We start from the raw sequence: 14642 nt of genomic DNA, 5'->3' as shown, positions 1-14642 counted from the left end.
TGACCATGCGCGATGACGCACCGCGACAACTGCGGATCCCGATTGCTGCAGCCGCTTGTCAGTGTGACGAAGATTGGCACTCAGGTAAGCTGTCACTCAAAATCTTTATTTTCAGTTCCCTATCAATCAAACAATCTGGGCCGCACAGAAAAAATGCTTAGGGCAAAAGCTTGGGAGGTAGTCAGGCCAGTGGAGTTAATATAGCAGTGAATAGATGGCCGGGGCCAGGGAAGATGGAAATTACCCGAGGAAAAAAATGTCGGCGTTCTAGGGGGGGTGGTGGGAGAGAGAAGGATTGTGAAAAAGCAAGGGTGAGAGCTAGAAGCAAGGCCCCAGTTTACCCCTTTCAGTTGAAACGCAGGGGAGGGTTAGGCAGCTGTCCCTCGCTCGCTTGATTGATTGTTGTGGGGCAAGATTTTAGAACTAAAATTAGAAACCCAATATTTATAAACGGATTTATGAATAGTAGTAATACTTGAATACAATGTAAATGCACATTGGATGAAATGCGCGTTTTACATGCACTTTTAATCCAGCAGCATTTTAGGTTACCTGTGAAAGCGGTAGCTAATGCGTCTCAAACGCCGCTGTAACTATGGCGCTTCTGCTAACTTCACTGTTGTAAACTAACGTTTAAAACAACGACTCTTCAGTTGGTGTTGTGGCCATGAAGGGGGTTGATGCATATTACATTTAGTACACGTTTGAGGCTGTTATCGAGTAGATTGCCAAAGAAAATTAGCAATTTATTAGCTAGTAAGCTAACTAGCTAGATAGTTGTTTTCGTAAATAAACTAGCTAACGTTAGCTATTTTGTCTAACGACCTTTTCTGAAGACGTAAACATGGCTATCAATGTAGTTAAAGTTCTCTAAAATTAAATTGTTTTACTCGACAGCTTTCCTTCATATGATTGAAAATTAATCCAATAATTGCTTGCTATTGCTAACCATCAAGAAGCTAGTTGGCTTTGTTGCAGCGATAAAAGCAAGTCGGTTCAACATGGTGGGTGATTGCCATCAGTTATGATCATAGACATTAAAACCAGGTTATAGACATGTATGATGTTCATCGATTCGCAACATTGTCGTATCCTTGCACATGAACATAAGTCAAAGACCTGCACAAAGCAGTACATTTCGAATGCACTCGTATAAACTTGGTACATTTGTTCCCCTTATAGCCTTTGTTTCCTTAGCCTTTTATATGTAAATATACATACATGTTGTTTCATTCTCGTTGAACGGAAGACGGTACAGTCAAATAGGCAGCTGCATTATCGTGTATGTTATTGCACTACAGTGAGTAGATCATCTCTGTCAGAGCAATCCAGCATTGACATGCTCTATTCATAGACATGGAAATTAATCAAGTATTAAAGTGGGATGTAATGGTGTTTAGGCCATAAAAACATTCTTATTTATATTGTTTAGACAAGAATCACATATTTATAGCATTTGTTCTTTCAAAGAGGGAAAAACAATTCAATAGATTTTCACTGAAGCTCAGCAACTTACCCCAACTCTTCTCCATAGTGCAGTATAATTAGTCAATATTGTTAATGAAATAGAAATGTCTTTTTTTTGTAACTTGTCCTGCTTTAAAATAATCTCAATTTATCATGAAGAGTAATTTATACTATAATAGCCTTTTTTAATTCTCAACAGTGTGTGGACCTATGTGTTTTTCTAGGTCCGCCAACATGATGGCTGCCCAGTCGGTTTCCATAGACCAGTACCTGGAGGGAGAGCAGCAGGTGGGTCAGAAGTCTGAGGCCACAAGGATGGGTGTAAGGGAAGATTTGAAGTTCTTGAGATGATAATTTGAAGTTTGGAAATATTTGTTATCCATCATCAATGGCACAAAAGTAGGGAGTTTTTTAATTCCTTAAATGATTTATTACTATGTATTTAGAATGTATTGCCAAAACTATGGGTGAGCAGCTTCTACCCCCAAGTCATAAGGCTGAACAATTAATCAAATGGCCACCCAGACTATTTGCATCCCCCCCCTTGTTTTTACACTGCTGCTACTCACTGTTTATTATCTATGCATAGTTACTTTACCCCTACCTACATGTACAAATTACCTCGACTAACCTGTACCCCCGCACATTGACTCGGTATCTCTACCCCATGTATGTAGCCTCGTTATTGTTATTTTATTGTGTTACTTATTATTATTATATATTTTTTTACTTTTGTTTATTTAGTAAATATTTTCTTAACTCTATTTTCTTAAAACTGCATTGTTGGTTAAGGGCATGTAAGTAAGCATTTCACAGTAGTGTATTCGGCGCATGTGACAAATAAGATTTGATTTTGATTTGAGCAAATGGTGAGGATGGTGGTCCTCTGTAGCTCAATTGGTAGAGCATGGCGCTTGTAACGCCAGGGTAGTGGGTTCGATCCCCGGGACCACCCATACGTAAAAATGTATGCACACGTGACTGTAAGTCGCTTTGGATAAAAGCGTCTGCTAAATGGCATATTATATCATTATTATATATTATTATTATATATCAATGTGACTAACTTGAGGTTTTTCCTGCTCTAGCAAACAAGTATTTTAGCGCATTTGCTCTCAATCAAAGCCATTGTTGCTTCAATCACATGGCTGGAGTTGGGATTTATGTTCTTGGAAGTGAGCCTGGCTAGCTGCTGGCTGGCACAGTGGGGAAGCATGAGAGGAGAGGAGGATCAAATTGGCTTCCAATCAATGAATGTGTCTGAATGAAACCACACAAAGACGAGATTGGTGTTGCTATCGGTAAAGGCTAAATATGATATGCCACGACTCATCATTCTATTCTACCCATGTCCAAAGAGAGACTGACAACCTCTTATCATCCGCCCATTTGAGAATAATTTAGCTAGGCTATTTCCTTCCGGTTTGTACTGAGAAAACAGTCCTCCTCCAACCTATTACCAATGCCAACAAGACCAATCTTCTCATGTCTTTATTTAATAGTCGTTGAGGCAGGGTTCTGAGCGTTACCTAACCACTACTATTGCTCCTCGCTCTGCTTTTATCTCATCTCCCTCACTCCCATGTCTCTCCAGATGCAGGGGGAGGAGCAGGCGGACGTTGATTCTAATCCGGAGCAGGCGTTCAGTGAGGAGGGTTTGGCTGCAGCATCCAGTCCAGCCCTCACTGAGCCCCAGACCCCCATGGATGTAGATAAGGCTTCCATATACCGGTACACCTCCTAACTCTGTTGGCCCCCCCCCCCTGACAAAGCTTTGGTCAACCACCACCTCAATTACTTTCAAAAAGGAAATGCTGCTGCTGCTGGCAGTCGTAGATGTTGTTGGGGCTTATGCGTCCTACTAACGAAAATATGGAGTAAACACTACCACATGTAACGTAAAAAGTAAATTCTGGCAATTTAGTGATGTCTCTTCGTGTGTGTTGCAGGCATCCCTTGTTCCCTCTCCTGGCCCTGCTCTTTGAGAAATGTGAGCAGTCTACACAGGGCTCCGACTGTGTCACGTCAGCCAGCTTCGACGTGGACATCGAGAACTTTGTCCGCAGCCAGGAGAAAGAGGGCAAAGCCTTCTTCAGCGAGGACCCTGATCTCGACAATCTGGTGACCTTCCTCGTCTGCTGTCAATACTCTTTCAATTATTTTGCATCACTATGACCTCTAGTGACACTATTCACACATTTATGCAAATGACACATGGAAAGTGAGCTACTGTTTCAGTGGAGCTGTTTGATGAAGCCAGTTGGCCACACATAAACATTACAACAGCCTTATACTAAAGTATCTACCAGTGGAATAAATCATGTGTATTTACTATAACAGACCACTATGCACATGCCATTTTCAATGCAAACGTCCTGGCCTCTCATAACTCCTCTCCCTGTACTGACCTTTGACCCCTAGATGGTGAAGGCCATCCAGGTGCTGCGGATCCACCTGCTGGAGCTGGAGAAGGTCAGCGACCTGTGTAAGGACTTCTGCAGCCGCTACATCGCCTGCCTTAAGACCAAGATGAACAGCGAGACGCTGCTGAGTGGAGAACCTGGCAGCCCCTACTCATCTGGACAGGGCTTCTCTCCCACCAAGACCCAGGTACACACACCCTGCCATACATATATATTTTGCTACCATCATACACACCCATTATGCACCCACAATACACACACCCATTATGCACCCACAATACACACCCCCATTATGAACCCACAGTACACACCCCCATTATGAACCCACAGTACACACACCCATTATGAACCCACAGTACACACACCCATTATGAACCCACAGTACACACACCCATTATGCACCCACAACACACACCCATTATGCACCCACAATACACACACCCATTATGCACTCACAATACACACACCCATTATGCACCCACAATACACACACCCATTATGCACCCACAATACACACACCCATTATGCACCCACAATACACATACCCATTATGCACCCACAATACACACACCCATTATGCACCCATAATACACACACCCATTATGCACCCACAATACACACACCCATTATGCACCCACAATACACACACCCATTATGCACCCACAGTACACACACCCATTATGCACCCACAATACACACACCCATTATGCACCCATAATACACACACCCATTATGCACCCACAATACACATACCCATTATGCACCCACAATACACATACCCATTATGCACCCACAATACACACACCCATTATGCACCCATAATACACACACCCATTATGCACCCACAATACACACACCCATTATGCACCCACAATACACACACCCATAATGAACCCACAGTACACACACCCATTATGCACCCACAATACACACACCCATTATGCACCCACAGTACACACACCCTTATATACTGCTATACACACACTTGCTCTGAATCTGCAAGACATAGATCACAACCTGATACTAAATACACACACTATTGACCCATGAGGACTCCGTTTAACCTCTGTGTGTGTGTGTGTGTGTGTGTGTGTGTGTGTGTGTATCGTGCAGACATCCAACTCTTTCACAGGAACCCTCAGTCCCCAGGGGATTGTGGTGCCAGCATCGGCCCTGCAGCAAGGCAACGTAACCGTGACAACAGTCAACCCCACACAGGTTATGGCAGGTATGTCACCCTGGCATACAACAACCACAGGTACCCTCAGACACCAACCCACACCTCAATGGGAATCATAGGGGCGGTTTCCCGGACACAGATTAAGTTTAGTCCTGGACTATATTTCAATGGAGAGCCCAGGACGAGCGAGGCTTAATGGTGTGTCCGGGAAACCGGCCCTTAGCGTACAGGTGGACTTCACTGTCTGTTTCTGTACCAGCAGTTTATGAAAATATACAAGGACTACTCTGAAAGCATTGTTGGATTCTTGTTTCCTCCAGGTGGCACAGTCTACCAACCAGTCACAGTAATCAACTCACAGGGCCAGGTGGTGTCACAGACCCTCTCCCCCCAGACCATACGCATCCAGAACACACAGGTAGGACACACACATCTGGAGGCTGACATTTACTGCCCGCTGAACAGCCCCCCCACACTGCCCCGCTGAACAGCCCCCCCACACTGCCCCGCTGAACAGCCCCCCCACACTGCCCCGCTGAACAGCCCCCCCACACTGCCCCGCTGAACAGCCCCCCACACTGCCCCGCTGAACAGCCCCCCACACTGCCCCGCTGAACAGCCCCCCACACTGCCCTGCTGAACAGCCCCCCACACTGCCCCGCTGAACAGCCCCCCACACTGCCCCGCTGAACAGCCCCCCACACTGCCCCGCTGAACAGCCCCCTCACTGCCCCGCTGAATAGCCCCCCACACTGCCCCGCTGAACAGCCCCCCACACTGCCCCGCTGAACAGCCCCCCACACTGCCCCGCTGAACAGCCCCCCCACACTGCCCCGCTGAACAGGCCCCCCACACTGCCCCGCTGAACAGGCCCCCCACTGCCCCGCTGAACAGCCCCCCACACTGCCCCGCTGAACAGCCCCCCACACTGCCCCGCTGAACAGGCCCCCCCACTGCCCCGCTGAACAGCCCCCCCACTGCCCCGCTGAATAGCCCCCCCACACTGCCCGCTGAACAGGCCCCCCACACTGCCCTCTGAACAGGCCCCCACACTGCCCTCTGAACAGGCCCCCACACTGCCCGCTGAACAGCCCCCCACACTGCCCCGCTGAACAGCCCCCCCACACTGCCCCGCTGAACAGCCCCCCACACTGCCCAGCTGAACAGCCCCCCACCACTGCCCAGCTGAACAGCCCCCCCACACTGCCCAGCTGAACAGCCCCCTCACTGCCCGCTGAACAGCCACCGCACTGCCCGCTGAACAGCCCCCCACTGCCCGCTGAACAGCCCCCCACTGCCCGCTGAACAGGCCCCCCCCACTGCCCGCTGAACAGGCCCCCCACTGCCCGCTGAACAGCCCCCCACACTGCCCCGCTGAACAGCCCCCCACACTGCCCCGCTGAACAGCCCCCCACACTGCCCCGCTGAACAGCCCCCCACACTGCCCCGCTGAACAGCCCCCCACTGCCCCGCTGAACAGCCCCCCATACTGCCCCGCTGAACAGCCCCCCATACTGCCCCGCTGAACAGCCCCCCATACTGCCCCGCTGAACAGCCCCCCACACTAACCCCGCTGAACAGCCCCCCCACACTGCCCCGCTGAACAGCCCCCCACACTGCCCCGCTGAACAGCCCCCCACTGCCCCCGCTGAACAGCCCCCCACACTGCCCCGCTGAACAGCCCCCCCACACTGCCCCGCTGAACAGCCCCCCCACACTGCCCCGCTGAACAGCCCCCCCACACTGCCCCGCTGAACAGCCCCCCCACACTGCCCCGCTGAACAGCCCCCCCACACTGCCCCGCTGAACAGCCCCCCACACTGCCCCGCTGAACAGCCCCCCCACTGCCCCGCTGAACAGCCCCCCACTGCCCCGCTGAACAGCCCCCCCACTGCCCCGCTGAACAGCCCCCCCACTGCCCCGCTGAACAGCCCCCCCACTGCCCCGCTGAACAGCCCCCCACTGCCCCGCTGAACAGCCCCCCACTGCCCCGCTGAACAGCCCCCCATACTGCCCCGCTGAACAGCCCCCCCACACTGCCCCGCTGAACAGCCCCCCACACTGCCCCCGCTGAACAGCCCCCCCACACTGCCCCGCTGAACAGCCCCCCACACTGCCCCGCTGAACAGCCCCCCACACTGCCCCGCTGAACAGCCCCCCCACTGCCCCGCTGAACAGCCCCCCACACTGCCCCGCTGAACAGCCCCCCCACTGCCCCGCTGAACAGCCCCCCACTGCCCCGCTGAACAGCCCCCCCCACTGCCCCGCTGAACAGCCCCCCCACTGCCCCGCTGAACAGCCCCCCCACTGCCCCGCTGAACAGCCCCCCCCACTGCCCCGCTGAACAGCCCCCCCCACTGCCCCGCTGAACAGCCCCCCACTGCCCCGCTGAACAGCCCCCCACTGCCCCGCTGAACAGCCCCCCACTGCCCCGCTGAACAGCCCCCCCACTGCCCCGCTGAACAGCCCCCCACACTGCCCCGCTGAACAGCCCCCACACTGCCCCGCTGAACAGCCCCCCCACACTGCCCCGCTGAACAGCCCCCCCCACACTGCCCCGCTGAACAGCCCCCCCACACTGCCCCGCTGAACAGCCCCCCATACTGCCCCGCTGAACAGCCCCCCATACTGCCCCGCTGAACAGCCCCCCACACTGCCCCGCTGAACAGCCCCCCACACTGCCCCGCTGAACAGCCCCCCACACTGCCCCGCTGAACAGCCCCCCCACTGCCCGCTGAACAGCCCCCCCACTGCCCCGCTGAACAGCCCCCCCCACTGCCCCGCTGAACAGCCCCCCACACTGCCCCGCTGAACAGCCCCCCACACTGCCCCGCTGAACAGCCCCCCACACTGCCCCGCTGAACAGTCCCCTCACACTGCCCCGCTGAACAGTCCCCCCACACTGCCCCGCTGAACAGCCCCCCACACTGCCCCGCTGAACAGTCCCCTCACACTGCCCCGCTGAACAGCCCCCCACTGCCCGCTGAACAGCCCCCCCACTGCCCCGCTGAACAGCCCCCCACTGCCCCGCTGAACAGCCCCCCACACTGCCCCGCTGAACAGCCCCCCCACTGCCCCGCTGAACAGCCCCCCACTGCCCCGCTGAACAGCCCCCCCACTGCCCCGCTGAACAGCCCCCCCACTGCCCCGCTGAACAGCCCCCCCACTGCCCCGCTGAACAGCCCCCCACACTGCCCCGCTGAACAGTCCCCCCACACTGCCCCGCTGAACAGTCCCCCCACACTGCCCCGCTGAACAGCCCCCCACACTGCCCCGCTGAACAGCCCCCCACACTGCCCCGCTGAACAGCCCCCCCCACTGCCCCGCTGAACAGCCCCCCACACTGCCCCGCTGAACAGCCCCCCACACTGCCCCGCTGAACAGCCCCCCACACTGCCCCGCTGAACAGCCCCCCCACACTGCCCCGCTGAACAGCCCCCCACACTGCCCCGCTGAACAGCCCCCCCACACTGCCCCGCTGAACAGCCCCCCTCACTGCCCCGCTGAACAGCCCCCCACACTGCCCCGCTGAACAGCCCCCCCACACTGCCCCCGCTGAACAGCCCCCCACACTGCCCCGCTGAACAGCCCCCCACACTGCCCCGCTGAACAGCCCCTCACACTGCCCCACTGAACAGCCCCCCACTGCCCGCTGAACAGCCCCCCCACTGCCCCGCTGAACAGCCCCCCACTGCCCCGCTGAACAGCCCCCCCACTGCCCCGCTGAACAGCCCCCCCACTGCCCCGCTGAACAGCCCCCCCACACTGCCCCGCTGAACAGCCCCCCCACACTGCCCCGCTGAACAGCCCCCCACACTGCCCCGCTGAACAGTCCCCTCACTGCCCCGCTGAACAGCGGGCAGTGTGTCAGTCCTGTGTCATGCCAACAGTAAAGCATCCTGAGACCATTCAGTGTGGGGGGCTGTTCAGTGTAAATGTGAAAGAATATAGAAACCTAACTGTAACTCTCTTCAGCTCCAGCTGCAGCTCAACCAGGACCTGAGCTTCTTCAACCAGGACGACAGCTCACCCAAGAACAAGCGTGGCGTCCTTCCCAAACATGCCACAAACATAATGCGCTCCTGGCTCTTCCAGCACATCGGGGTGAGTAGAACACAGGCCCACTCTATAGGTTACAACCTGGAACGATTCTGGGATTTGATTGGCTTGCAGTGTTTTCATCTTGTACTATTTAAAGGAAAGGTTAACCCATTTTGAATGTTATATTGTTTTTGTGGACCTCTGAGTGATGTTCTATCGATTCCCTGGGTCATTTCGTGTTTTCATGTGTATCTGAGTTATTGGCATTCAAGCAAGCTAAGCTAATCGTCACGCAATTCCTTCTCAGTCAGTCGTGGTCAAAAGTTTTGAGAATGACACATACTAATTTTCACAAAGTCTGCTGCCTCAGTTTTGATGATGGCAATTTGCATATACTCCAGAATGTCATGAAGAGTGATCGGACGAATTGCAATTAATTGCAAAGTCCCTCTTTGCCATGAAAATGAACTTAATCCCCAAAAAACATTTCCACTGCATTTCAGCCCTGCCACAAAAGGACCAGCTGCCATCATGTCAGTGATTCTCTCGTTAACACAGGTGAGAGTGTTGACGAGGACAAGGCTGGAGATCACTCTGTCATGCTGATTGAGTTAGAATAACAGACTGGAAGCTTTAAAAGGAGGGTGGTGCTTGAAATCATTGTTTGTCCTCTGTTAACCATGGTTACCTGCAAGGAAACACGTGCCGTCATCATTGCTTTGCACAAAAAGGGCTTCACATACAAGGATATTGCTGCTAGTAAGATTGCACCTAAATCAACAATTTTTGGGATCATCAAGAACATCAAGGAGAGAGGTTCAATTGTTGTGAAGAAGGCGTCGGGGCGCCCAAGAAAGTCCAGCAAGCGCCAGGACCGTCTCCTAAAGTTGATTCAGCTGCGGGATTCTGACAAACTTTAAGCATTGATTATGCAAGAATGGGCTGCCAAAGTCAGGATGTGGCCCAGAAGTTAATTGACAGCATGCCAGGGAGGATTGCAGAGGTCTTGAAAAAGAAGGGTCAACACTGCAAATATTGACTCTTTACATAAACTTAATGTAATTGTCAATAAAAGCCTTTGACACTTATGGAATGCTTGTAATTATACTTCAGTATACCATAGTAACATCTGACAAAAATATCTAAAAACACTGAAGCTGCGAACTTTGTGAAGACCAATACTTGTCATTCTTAAAACTTTTGACTGCGACTGTATGTTGAGAAACGTGCCTATTTTCCTCGAAAGTACGTAATGTCACGATTCCAAAGCTATACGATAATACAGATAGCAAGTTAATTATCTCACATCTCTGAAAATATTTGTAATGTTGTACTTATTGTTGTTTTGAAATTCGTGCTAATGTTGTGTTTTTGAGCTAGCGCCCAATAGACTCCAATTCACTCCTTGAAGGAGATCGCTCCTTGTCCCAGAATTGCCCATAGTGCACACGCGGCCCATTGACGTAGCATGGCCAACGTTTCCCATTCCGCAAAAGTATCAATGCGGTTGCAAATGTCAGACTCCACTCTGTGAGCTACGTTATAGATATTGTCTTTGGTATTGTGTGTAGCTACGTTTGCTAGCTAACAAGCCCATAGAGAGAGCATTTCATTGTTGATTTGAGCTGCAACAGATTTCCACAACGATTTTCCATGTTGCTACCAACCTTATTATAATGCCAAAATGAAACAATTGTTCACAAAAAATATTGTTCTCACATATGATTGTTATTGAGTGGATTTTTCCTTTAATTACTTTTGTTTTATTTCTATAGCACCCCTACCCCACGGAGGATGAAAAGAAGCAGATCGCTACCCAAACTAACCTCAGCCTCCTCCAGGTCAACAACTGGTGAGTTACATGAACCCATGCCATACTACCATGAACTGTCACCTAAGAGCATGAAATGTCATAAAGAACAACCTCTCCTAGCGTGAACTAATCCAATAATGTGTCAATCCCTTCAATTCCCTTTTAGTGATTGGTCAAACCCCTTGTTTTGCCCTCTCGTGGTTGGTCCAACCTTTCCTCCTTCTCTCGCAGGTTCATAAACGCGCGGCGGCGGATCCTCCAGCCCATGCTGGACGCCAGCTCCTCAGAGACACCCAAAACCAAGAAGAAACCGCCTCAGAACCGGCCGCTGCAGCGCTTCTGGCCTGACTCCATCGCCACGGGGATGACCCAACAACAGGTCCAGATGCCAGATGGTACGTACGGCTACTGACTTGCTTCACTGCTCATTGGATAAGCACTGCTCATTGGATAAGCACTGCTCATTGGATAAGCGCTGCTGTGTATCAAGAGATGCTAGAGCTGTTGGTTATACTTGTTTTTAAAGCAACTAGGCACAACGCTTACTGTATTGGAAATGATAGCTACAACACTTACTGTATTGGAAATGATAGCCACAACGCTTACTGTATTGGAAATGATAGCCACAAGCGCTTACTGTATTGGAAATGATAGCCACAAGCGCTTACTGTATTGGAAATGATAGCCACAAGCGCTTACTGTATTGGAAATGATAGCCACAAGCGCTTACTGTATTGGAAATGATAGCCACAAGCGCTTACTGTATTGGAAATGATAGCCACAAGCGCTTACTGTATTGGAAATGATAGCTACAAGCGCTTACTGTATTGGAAATGATAGCCACAAGCGCTTACTGTATTGGAAATGATAGCCACAAGCGCTTACTGTATTGGAAATGATAGCCACAAGCGCTTACTGTATTGGAAATGATAGCCACAAGCGCTTACTGTATTGGAAATGATAGCCACAAGCGCTTACTGTATTGGAAATGATAGCCACAACGCTTACTGTATTGGAAATGATAGCCACAAGCGCTTACTGTATTGGAAATGATAGCCACAAGCGCTTACTGTATCGGAAATGATAGCCACAAGCGCTTACTGTATTGGAAATGATAGCCACAACGCTTACTGTATTGGAAATGATAGCCACAAGCGCTTACTGTATTGGAAATGATAGCCACAAGCGCTTACTGTATTGGAAATGATAGCCACAACTACAATTGAGTCACAAGGCAAATTCAAGGCTCTCTTGTTAAAGCGACTTATTTCACTCAATTTGTGGGAAATAAGAGACTAGAGAAATACATGAGCTATCTGTGACGTCGCTGGCGTGTCGCTGGCGTGTCGTCTGTTCCCCAGGAACCATGGTGATGATGAGTATGGAGGGTCTCCAGAGCCTGACATCAGACGGGGCCACGCTGGCCGTTCAGCAGGTGATGATCGGCGGGCACAGCGAGGACGAATCAGGAGACAGCGGGGACGAGGACGACGACATGGCTGGGCTGGGCCTGGACAACAGCGACTCCCTGCAGTAGGATACATAGACGTACTGTACACACACATACAGAAACACAAATAGACATACACACTCAAAAGCAAACTGTGGGCTCTGTTGAAAATGTAAATGGTTCAGACCTTCCACAACTGACACATGATGTAGGCAGGCTGACAATGAATAATGCAGGCTGACAATGAATAATGTGGGCTGACAATGAATTGCGACACACACTAGAACCAAATCTGAGCCATTTCTGATGCTCTGCAAAAAAATAGGATTGCTCAGATCATGTATGTACTGTAGATAGACTGATGTTGCATTGCAAGTACACAAATGCGCGCGCACGCACACTCTCAAATCGGTTTACGCAGAGCACAACCACTGGACATACGGGATCACTCCTGATGTCCCTTTTAATGAATGGAGTGTCTTGTGTGTGAGGAGTTTAATTTCAGAAACCGTTTTTACTACGTAGTCTGTGTGTGTAGGCCAGTGTTTTCTGTATAATATCATTATGTTCCAAAAGACAAAGAACGGAAGCGGCAAAAAAAAAATCACGAAGTGTTTAAAAAACACACGCTGAAGCAAGTTTGTAAATGTTGAATGATTTCTTATTTTTCATTTAATCTCTTTTTGGATGCCAACACTTTGAAGTTGTATCTGTAATGGTTTTGTTCACTTTGCATGCCTGTGTTTGACTACATGTGCCCACTCTGATTATAACTGGCTTACAGGCAGACCCAAAGGCCCAGCAGGGCCCATGGGGAAAAACTAAGGAAAGAGGCTTATTTTTATATACAAACATGAGAAGTATGTTTTTGTTTTGTTTGGTGTTCTCTTGTTTTGTTTGGAATGTTTATGCACAAAAGGTTGATTATTGAAGCTAGTGGCCCTGTTTTCCAGGGTCCAATTAAGTTTTATAAATATTGATGATAAATGAGAGAGAAAAAATGGATGTCAAATGGTTTTAAACACTATCCGAAAAAGGCCTTATTTACAGGTAGCTGCCAAAATAATGGAAACACTTAAGTAAATGAGGGATACAAAGTATATTTAAAGAAGGTGATTCCACACAGGTGTTGTTCAGGAGTTAATTAACACATTAACATCCCATCATGCTTAGGGTCAGGTATAACAAAGCCCAGTTGCCCATTATTTTGGCTACCATGGCTAGAAGAGGTCTCGGTGACTTTGAAAGAGGGGCCTCAAAGGAGCCCAGGTGGTTTTAAAGGGTGTGTGTCTCAGTTAGCAGATCTCTACCAAATTGAACACTTATGGGAGATTGTGGAGCAGTGCCTGAGATGGCGTTTTCCACCACCATCAACAAACACTAAATTATGGCATTTCTGGTGGAAGAATGGTGTTGCCTCCCCTCCCAACAGAGTTCCAGACGCTGAATCAATGCCAGCTGTTCTGCCGGCTCGTGGTGGCCCAACGCCCTATTAAGTTGGCGTTTCCTTTATTTTGGCAGTTACCGGTATGTTCTTTTGTAAAGACATAACTGTTGTCGAAAGCACAGAAAGCCTAACTAGCTGAAGCTACACTACCCTATGTATTTATTTGGACAGTGACGCTAAAACTTTTACTTTGGCTCTACAGCCTTTTGGATTTGAGCTCAAATGTTTTATGAGGCGACAGTACAGAATGTCACCTTTTTTATTTGAGGGTATTTTCATACATATCTCTTTTTTACAGTTTAGAAATGAATAATAATTATTTGGAGAAATTAACTTATTGTATAACATTTGGTTAAAATGTTGTATTTGGTCCCATAATCCTGGCATGCGATAACTACATCAGTCTTGTGACTAGAAACTTGTTGGATGCATTTGCAGTTTTTGTTTGTGTTTTCGGATTATGTTGTGCACAATAGAAATTAATGTTGAATAATGTATTGTGTCGTTTGAGTCACTTTTATTGTAAATAAAGACTGCTACGTTAATGTGGATGCTACCATGATTACGGATAATCATGAATTAAATCGTGAATAATAATGAGTGAGAAAGTTAGAGGCATAATTATCACCCCCCAAAAAAAAAAGCGAACCTTCTGTTATTGGTAATGGTTCACATGTTTTGGGGGCATTATATTTGTACATCTGTAGCTGCATGAAGTGCTTTCATTTCTAGACTATAATACAGGTATGTATGAAAATACCCTCAAATAAAACGTGACATTCTGTACTGTCACCGAATAAACATTTGATCTCAAATCCAAA

The 14642-nt window shown here is 49.6% G+C and overlaps 1 protein-coding gene across 10 annotated transcripts; it reads left to right on the top strand.

Annotated features, from left to right (window-relative positions):
• On the top strand, nt 1–14312 carry LOC121536455 (homeobox protein PKNOX1). 10 transcript variants are annotated; one of them, XM_041843734.1, is made up of 11 exons: nt 1–84; nt 1692–1755; nt 3062–3198; nt 3417–3588; nt 3889–4077; nt 5004–5148; nt 5391–5488; nt 9046–9174; nt 10887–10963; nt 11156–11319; nt 12286–14312. In XM_041843734.1, exons 2-11 carry the CDS (start codon nt 1702–1704, stop codon nt 12459–12461), a joined length of 1341 nt encoding a protein of 446 aa, XP_041699668.1. In that variant the 5' UTR covers nt 1–84; nt 1692–1701; the 3' UTR covers nt 12462–14312. The 10 variants fall into 10 exon arrangements, with proteins under 10 accessions (XP_041699668.1, XP_041699660.1, XP_041699671.1 ...); XM_041843726.1 differs by having other exon boundaries at nt 1692–1788; XM_041843737.1 differs by having other exon boundaries at nt 25–84; nt 1667–1755; nt 5004–5118.
• Nucleotides 14313–14642: the final 330 nt, after the last annotated feature.

The sequence above is a fragment of the Coregonus clupeaformis genome, chromosome 23 (genome assembly GCF_020615455.1).
Source record: "Coregonus clupeaformis isolate EN_2021a chromosome 23, ASM2061545v1, whole genome shotgun sequence".
Taxonomy (NCBI): Eukaryota; Metazoa; Chordata; class Actinopteri; order Salmoniformes; family Salmonidae; genus Coregonus; species Coregonus clupeaformis.
This window is presented reverse-complemented; position numbering and strand designations above follow the sequence as displayed.

Bases quoted from the DNA above. Each gene is read 5' to 3' on its own strand.
- LOC121536455 (XM_041843723.1), top strand. From the start codon at position 1,678: ATGTGTTTTTCTAGGTCCGCCAACATGATGGCTGCCCAGTCGGTTTCC. The intron at 1,789-3,061 runs GTAAGGGAAGAT...ATGTCTCTCCAG, and splicing joins CTGAGGCCACAAGGATGGGT to ATGCAGGGGGAGGAGCAGGC. The intron at 3,199-3,416 runs GTACACCTCCTA...TGTGTGTTGCAG, and splicing joins GATAAGGCTTCCATATACCG to GCATCCCTTGTTCCCTCTCC.